The 7,790-nt window shown below is 45.8% G+C and overlaps 1 protein-coding gene and 1 pseudogene across 3 annotated transcripts; both read left to right on the top strand.

Annotated features, from left to right (window-relative positions):
- Positions 1–623: 623 nt before the first annotated feature.
- On the top strand, positions 624–4,345 carry LOC125517226. Of its 3 annotated transcripts, XR_007287486.1 has the most exons (5): positions 624–754; positions 895–948; positions 1,101–2,330; positions 2,800–2,901; positions 2,993–4,345. XR_007287486.1 is itself a non-coding variant. In XM_048682404.1 (4 exons), the coding sequence occupies exons 2-4, from the start codon at positions 917–919 to the stop codon at positions 2,810–2,812; spliced, it is 1,275 nt and encodes a 424-aa protein (XP_048538361.1). In that variant the 5' UTR covers positions 624–754; positions 895–916; the 3' UTR covers positions 2,813–4,344. The 3 variants fall into 3 exon arrangements, 2 of the variants coding, with proteins under 2 accessions (XP_048538361.1, XP_048538362.1); XM_048682404.1 differs by having other exon boundaries at positions 2,800–4,344; XM_048682405.1 differs by having other exon boundaries at positions 634–754; positions 900–948; positions 2,800–4,345.
- A 579-nt stretch (positions 4,346–4,924) lies between these two features.
- Positions 4,925–7,470, top strand: LOC125514201 (annotated as a pseudogene).
- Positions 7,471–7,790: the final 320 nt, after the last annotated feature.

Raw genomic sequence — 7,790 nt, 5'->3', positions numbered from 1 at the left:
CACCCATACAGATTTCCTATTCAGCCTGTGATTTTTGAAACATTTAGTATGCATTCAGTCTAAGAGGTTGCTGAGCAAAGTAAGGTTGAAACGGACAAACAGAAGGTGAATAGTTTTTTTTTTTGAGCCCTACTCGAGTTGCCTCGCAGGCTCATCCAAAATTCACAACGCCCAGGAGAAATAGTGGACGTATTTGAGCCAACAGGTATCGAAAAAAGGCTGAAGGGGTAAGGAGGAAGACCATCCCCCTAAAAGGCTGATGTATTTATTTCAAAATTTTCGGCGATGCGCATTCAATGGAAGGAGACGTTTCCGTCAATGACAAGGTGTCCACGGTGATTTCGTAAATTTCATGGGTACGGTGTATGTGTGTGCGTTTATAAAGATGAATGTATGCGCGTGTATATGAACGCTTGTGTCTATACTGATATTAAAAAAAAGACCCTATTGGTCCAAAATTTGACCGATGCCAAAATCGAAATCAGTCGTCTGTTAATTGGACAGTCTTTTTTTTTTGCTAGACACAGCGCTGGCATATAAAAAAGACATGTGTACTGGGCTTTATGGGCTGCAATGGTGAAGAGGCCTTCATCGTTTCCGGCTAGGCGAGGCTGCATCATCGTTTCACTTTGACCTCACTCGCCCGACCGCAACGCCCCAGCGGGTGGGGAGAAAGAAGCGGCGCCGGCGACCCGAGCCCGTCCCCGGCGGCGGCCACCGACGCTTCTTATTCCTTCCTCGCGATTCGATTCAGGCGAGTCTTTCTGCTTCCTGCCCTCTCCCTCTCCCGGTTCCGTTTCTCGTTCTCCTCTTCTCGCGGGATCAAACCCTAGCTATCCAGGTTTAGGTTTTCCTCCCAAACTAACTCGCGCCTACATTTACTTGTCGCGGCAGCTCAGCTGAGAGGGGAGATTGGATGATGGATACGGCTGTGGAGGTTTCCCGACGGTAAGACCCGTCCAGTTCCTCCGCCTCCCTCGATTCCCACCTCGCATTTCAGTTCACGCAGTTTGATTGTAATATATGTCCTGCAACGGCATTGGCTGAAGAAATCAGGTTTATTGCATTGACGCCGGCTTTGCATTTGCTTGGGGCTGCAGATTTTCCAGGGTCCATCCCAAGAAGAAACCATGCGGGGATGCCGATGGCGAGACACGCCGGCGTTCCCCGACCGTGGACCCTGTCTCCAAGGTGCTTGGGGACGATAACCTCCTCGGGGAGATCCTCCTGCGCGTCGGCTTCCCCACCACACTCGTCTGCGCCGCCCTCGTGTGCAGGTGCTGGTACCAGCTCGCCTCGGACCGGGGTTTCCTCCGCCGGTTTCGTGAGCTCCACCCGCCCCGCCTACTTGGCTTTTACATCGATAGCGGGTTGGTCTGGCCGGAGTCGATGGCCGTCCCGCGCTTCGTCCCGATGCTGCCCCAGCCCCCAGAGCTTGCCGCTGTTGTCCGCCGCATGGCGAGCCACAACTTCAGTACCCGCGAGGTGCCATGGATCATGGACTCCCGAAACGACAGCATCTTCACCAGACATCGTGAAAGAAGAGAACTAGCATGTGGAGTGTACCGCCCGCTTTGCCCTGAGAGAGGCATTGACGACGTCCCACCACTCCCAAGCACCCAGGATCGCAGTCGCCTAAATTTTGGTGCTATTCTCTCCAAAGAAGAAGGCAATGGCTTGTCCTACTTTTATGTGTTGACGGAGGGTACCGATGAAACAGAAAAATTCACTATGCGTGTGTATATGTTGCAAGGCAGTGTTTGGTGCTTGCATACCTTGGCCACATACCAGCTCCATCTTCCGCTACCGAGAGCAATAGTTGTGCTCGTCGACAATAAAATTTATATGGCGGCCTCCCCCGCCGGTGACATTATTGTCTTGGATTTGACGGCCTCAAGTTTGTCTAGAATCCAGCTCCCACCTGGAGTGAAGTATCACAGTTTCAACACCGTCTTGTCACGGGCAGATGATCCTTCTGGTATATATCTCATCCATGTCAATGGCTTTAAACTTCACATCTGGCTCCATACGGGGGACAACTGGTTGCTGGTCGATACCATTTGTTTGCATGAGATGTGTGCTAATCTGAGGATGCTAGATAGCACGCTTGAGGATGAGCATACTAGCCGTTGCTATATATGTCAGGCAGGGGATAATGCTGAGTTTCTGTTCTTAAAAATGTGTGGATGTGTGCTCTATCTGGACGTCAAGAACAGGACACTCCGTAAAGTGCATGCGATGGCACAAAAGGATCTACATTTGACTGCTGTCTACCCTTTTATGATGGTTTGGCCTCCCACATTCCCTGCGCTTAAGGATGGTCCTGCAAGGTTTGCCTTTTGCCTTTTAGTTGATCTGTACACTGCTCAAGTTGAAGTAACATGGTCAGTGTGCATCGTTTATTGCATTGTTTGGTATATCTGTGAAATGTTATTAGCTATCTGTTTGGTATAACTAGTACGACTTACATCTGAAATTGTTAATACCTGATCTTTTGGAATGTTGCTTATTGGATCGAATATATTCTTTTCTTAAAGACAGGTGGATTGGTATGTTTACACAGCTGGGTATGCTTTAAGCTTATGCATGATGTGTGAGTCAAACATGTCTCACCATGAAAAATTTCCCTTTCTACAACAAGTGGCTAGTCTAGGCTAACTTTAGTTTCCGAGTGTACATAACATGTTAGTGACTATCATTGTGCTAGTTACTTGGCTTACTAGTCCATTTGAAACATAATAAAATATTCTGATGCTGAATTACTTCCATCCTGATCCTTCACGTGCTTCCCTGGACCAGGAATGTCATGTAAAGGAGGAGGATATCAGGATGCTTTTGGATGATCAGCGACAAGGGCATCATCAGGGCAGCGCAGGGAGCTGCATGTCCTTAGTAGCTGTTGTAAGTTGTAGGATCCACTGTCCAGACATGGCTAATTTTGGAATGCTTTCTCCATTGTAATCATAATATATTTCCCCTTCTCCGCTGTTAGCTGAAGAAGATGCCAGAGGAACATCTTAAGAATACAATTCACTGAATGTCCTGCCTTTTCAGAGAACAGAGTGTTCCTTGTCCCATTTGCGCGAGTAATCCACTGTCTGGAGAACCAGATATGCTTAGACGATGGATATGCTTAACTGCAAGTGAGAGTATTGTGACAATTTATTCAGATTCTGAAACCCCAAACCGCTGATGGCTTGGTCCGGCAGATCTGAAGTTCTTCTGAACTGATAAAGGGAACCTTTTTTCTTTTCATTTTCTGTTCTCTACAGGAACTGCACACTCATGCTCTTGGCTGAATTTGAAATGCTTTCTCCACTGCAGTCAGTACATATGTTGGTGTCAGGCTGGTCAACGGTTTTCTGCTTCTCTGCTGGTAGCTGAGGATTAATTGTTTCTTCATAAGAACACAGTTCTCAGTGAAACCAGAGCGATCATCGCCGCGTTTGCGCAAGAAATCCACTATTTTCACATGGTGGACTGGACAGCCTAATTGCAGTTGGATGGTTGACTTAACTGATAGCAAGTGTCGCACAATTTGCCGGTCCCTGCTGGCCTGGTTCCGCAGATCTCAACCTCTGAACTGATCAAGGGAAGCTCTTGTTTTCATTTTCTTCTAGGAACAAGTGCCATCTTTCTTCTATTTCTTCATTTTCTTCATGTTCTTTGAGTTTCAATTTATCAAGGAGCTATCTCGGGAATAAATAAACGAAGGGAATAAGTTAGCAAGGAAGGAATTAAGAGGATGACATGCATAGAAAGAAATGAAGGAAATAAGATGCTGAGTGAGAGAAATAAGGAAAGAAAAGGAATTGAGTTCTTGTGACAGAAAGTAAGAAAGGAAAGCGGTCCAAATTAAGGAAGTAGCAGCTCTAAAATGGGATGATGGGTTGTGCATAATGCGTGGGATGGATGTAGGAATTGCTTATGAGCTCCAACTCACTGATTAAGCATGGTGTGCGCGGTCAGAAAATCACTATTTTTTCTGCGACTGCGGCTGAATATCAGTTTTGTTTCAGTACGGTTACAAACACCCCTGACAATAGCTGGATTGGTGTTTCAGTTTTGTTTCACTTTTGGACATCCATGTGAGCATCTTGATTCTGCTTTCGCTTGTCAGCTTGCAACGCCTGGTTTGGTGTTTGCGTGATTATTCAAGTTGCGGCCATGTGTTACATTACGATCAAATAGCTAACAGAAAGTTAAATAATCAGAGGTGGACTCTGATATGAATGTTTAAGCTCTCACTGTATATGTGATAATATCATACTGTATTCAGTATGATGCCCTTGACTCATATTCGTATTTTTAATTTCATGGCTAGAAATGAAGTTTTTGTGTTAACCATGTACGGCAGTTCTTTCTAAAGAATACTTCTATATTTTTTTCTTCTTTCCATCACCGCTCTGAATATATTGATGTACTGAATAATATGTGTTTCGATCCCAGCTTTTCTATCTCAGTGTTAACAACTAATCAAAGTTTTGCTAGCTTAAAGATATTTCTTAACATAACCAAAATTTAGCTAGCATAGGCCACATAATTTGGCTTGTTCATTATAACATTTTAACAGGTAGATAATTATCAGTTTAAATGTTTTTTTAAAGGAGAAAGGGCCAGCGAAAGCAGCATGCAACGGTGTGATACCAAGCTCATCCCGTTGAGATTTATCACGTTTGTCGTGAAATAGGTGGACAATATAACCAAGGTGGCGAAGAGATTGGTAACAGGGGTGGGTCGCTTGGAGCATGCGGGGATTTGCTTCCCCGGTCACAACGCACGAGCATATGTGCTAGTTTGGGCAAAAGAAAAAAAGGTACACCTCCACTGCAACGCTCCCGGAGAGGAAGAAGCGGCGCCGGCGACCGGAGGCCGGCCCCGGCTACGGCCACCGACTTCTTATTCCCTCCCGCCGATTCAATTCAGGTGAGTCTTTCTCTTTCCTGTCCTCTCCCAGTTTCGTTTCTCCTCATCTCACGGGATCATACCCTAGCTATCTAGGTTTTCCTCCCAAACTAACTCCTCCTACCTAGATTTACTTGCCGCGGCAGCTCAGTCGTGCAGGAGATTTAATGATGGATGCCGTCGCCGAGGTTCCCCAGACGTAAGATCCGTCCAATTCCTCCACCTACGATTCTCGCCCCCCGCATTTAGTTTGGAGTAGTTTGATTATGGTATTTCCTTGAACGACATTGGTTGAAGAAATCAGTTGCCATTTTTGCATTTGCTCGGCGCTACCGATTTTCCAGGATCTGTCCTGAGAAGAAACCACACGCGGATGTCGATGGCGAGGCAGGCAGGCATTCCCTGGCCGTGGACCCTGTCTCCAAGGTGCTTGGGGACAACAACCTCCTTGCGGAGATCCTTCTCCGCGCCGGCTTCCCCACTACCCTCGTTCGCGCTGCCCTCGTGTGCAGGTGCTGGTACCATCTCGCCTCAAACCGGGGCTTCCTCCGCCGGTTCCGTGAGCTCCATCCGCCCCGCCTACTTGGCTTCTACATTGGCAGCATCTTGATCCGGCCGGAATTGGTAGCCTTCCTGTGCTTTGTCCCGATGCTGCCCCAACCCCCGGAGCTCAACACTGTTGTCCGCTGCATGGCGAACCACAACTTCAATGACCCCAAGAATCTATGGATCATGGACTCCCGAAACGGCAGCATCTTCACCGGACGTCGTGAAGGAAGAGAACTAGCATATGGAGTGCACCGCAGAGAACTAGCACATGGAGTGCACCGCCCGCTTTGCCCTGAGAGAGGCATTAACGTCGTCCCACCACTCCCAAGAGCCCAGGATTACAATCGCCAATATTTTGATGCTATTCTCTCCAAAGAAGAAGGCAATGGCTTGTCCTACTTTTATGTGTTGACGGAGTTGACTAATCAGACAGAAAATTTCACTTTACGCGTGTATATGTTACAAGGCAGTGTTTGGTGCTTGCATACCTCGGCCACGGCCCAGCTCCATCTTCCGCTACCCAAAGCAAAAGTTGTGCTTGTCGACAATAAAATCTATATGGTGGTCTCCCCCGCAGACCGACATTATTGTCTTGGATTTGACAGCCTCAAGTTTGTCTAGAATCCAGTACCCACCTGGAGAGAAGTATGACATTTTTCACACCTTCTTGTCACGGGCAGATGATCCTTCCGGTGTATATGTCATCCATGTCAATGGCTTTAAACTTTGCATCTGGCTCCACAAGGGGGACAACTGGTTGCTGGTTGATACCATTTGTCTGCATGAGATGTGTGCTAATCTGAGGATGCTAGATAACACGCTTGAGGATGAGCATTCTGGTTATTGCTATGTATGTCATGCTGGGGATAATGCTGAGTTTGTGGTTTTGCAAATGTGTGGATGTGTATTCTATCTGGATGTCAAGAACAGGACACTCCGTAAATTGGTTGCGAAGGATAAACACTTCACTGATGTCTATCCGTTTATGATGGTTTGGCCTCCCACATTCCCTAAGCTCAAGGATGGTCCTGCAAGGTTTGCCTTTTGCCTTTTATATGATCTGTACATTGCTGTGGTTGAAGCCACATAGTTTTGCAGCGTGCACCTTTTATTGCACTGTTTGGTATATCCGTGTAATGTTCTTAGTTATCTGTTTGGTATAACTAGTACGACTTATATCTGAAGTAGTTAATACCTGTTTTTCTTTAATGTTGCCTATTGGATCATATATTTTGTTGCTGAAGACAAGTGGATTGGTAAGTTTGCACGGCTGGGTATGCTTTGCGCTTATGCATTATGTGTGTCAGAGAGGTCACCATGAAAGTTTTCCCTTTCTACGATAAGTGGCTAATCCAAGCTAACTTTGGGTAATTTGTGCTTGTATGTCAGGCATTTCTCCTTATATGATCAGATTTGAGATTCACTGTAACACAAACTATAAAATGGGAACATGTCAGTGTGATATGAAGGCATTTAACTGGTGCTGCCTGTCTTCTTGAAAGAAAAAAAAACCATGTATTGATGTAAATTCATTATTTTTGTTTCCGAGTGCACATAACATGTTATTGGCTATCGTGTACTATTCCCTCCGTCCCATAATAGAAGATCATTTCGCAAGCTAGTTACTTGTGGCAAAAAACAATGAAATAGTCTTATGGCGAATTACCTTCATTCCGATCCTTAACGTGTTTCCTTGGACCAGGATTGCCATGTGAAGGAGGAGTAGGAGGATATCAGGAAGTGTCTGGATGATCAGCGGCAAGGCGTCATCTTAGTATTTGTTCTATGTTGTAGGGTCCAGGCATGGGTGATTTAGGAATGCTTTCTCCATTGCAATCAGTGATACCTTTTAGTGCTACATTGTTCCACAAGTTTGCTCCTTCTCCGCTGTTAGCTGAAGAAGACGCCGGAGGAACATCACAAAAGAACACAATTTCACTGAATGTTCTGCATTTTCAGAGATCAGAGCGCTCCTTGTCGCACTTGCATGAGAAATCCAGTGTTTGCTGGAACCAGATATGTTTATTGGATGGTTGATGCCTTTATGGATAATGCTTAACTGTGAGAGTGTTGCAAGAATTTATCCAGTCTCTGAAACCAAACCACCAATGTTTATTGGATGGTTATGCTTCTTCCATTTTGCAAGGCCTTGGTCGCCGCTGCCTGCGTTGGTTGTTTATTGAATGAGCACGATGATGAATTCTCCATTTACAGAGGAAGCATGTTTACTGAGTGCTCTCAACAAACTTGGCTCAAATAAATACACTGAAAAACCAGATTGACACAGAACCAAAAGTAACTCTGTTTTGTAATAGGCAAAGAAAAGGACAATCAGA

This window comes from Triticum urartu, chromosome 6, assembly GCF_003073215.2.
Source record: "Triticum urartu cultivar G1812 chromosome 6, Tu2.1, whole genome shotgun sequence".
Lineage (NCBI taxonomy): Eukaryota > Viridiplantae > Streptophyta > Magnoliopsida > Poales > Poaceae > Triticum > Triticum urartu.
Note: the sequence above shows the minus strand (reverse complement) of the source record. Positions and strands in the feature narration are given on the sequence as shown.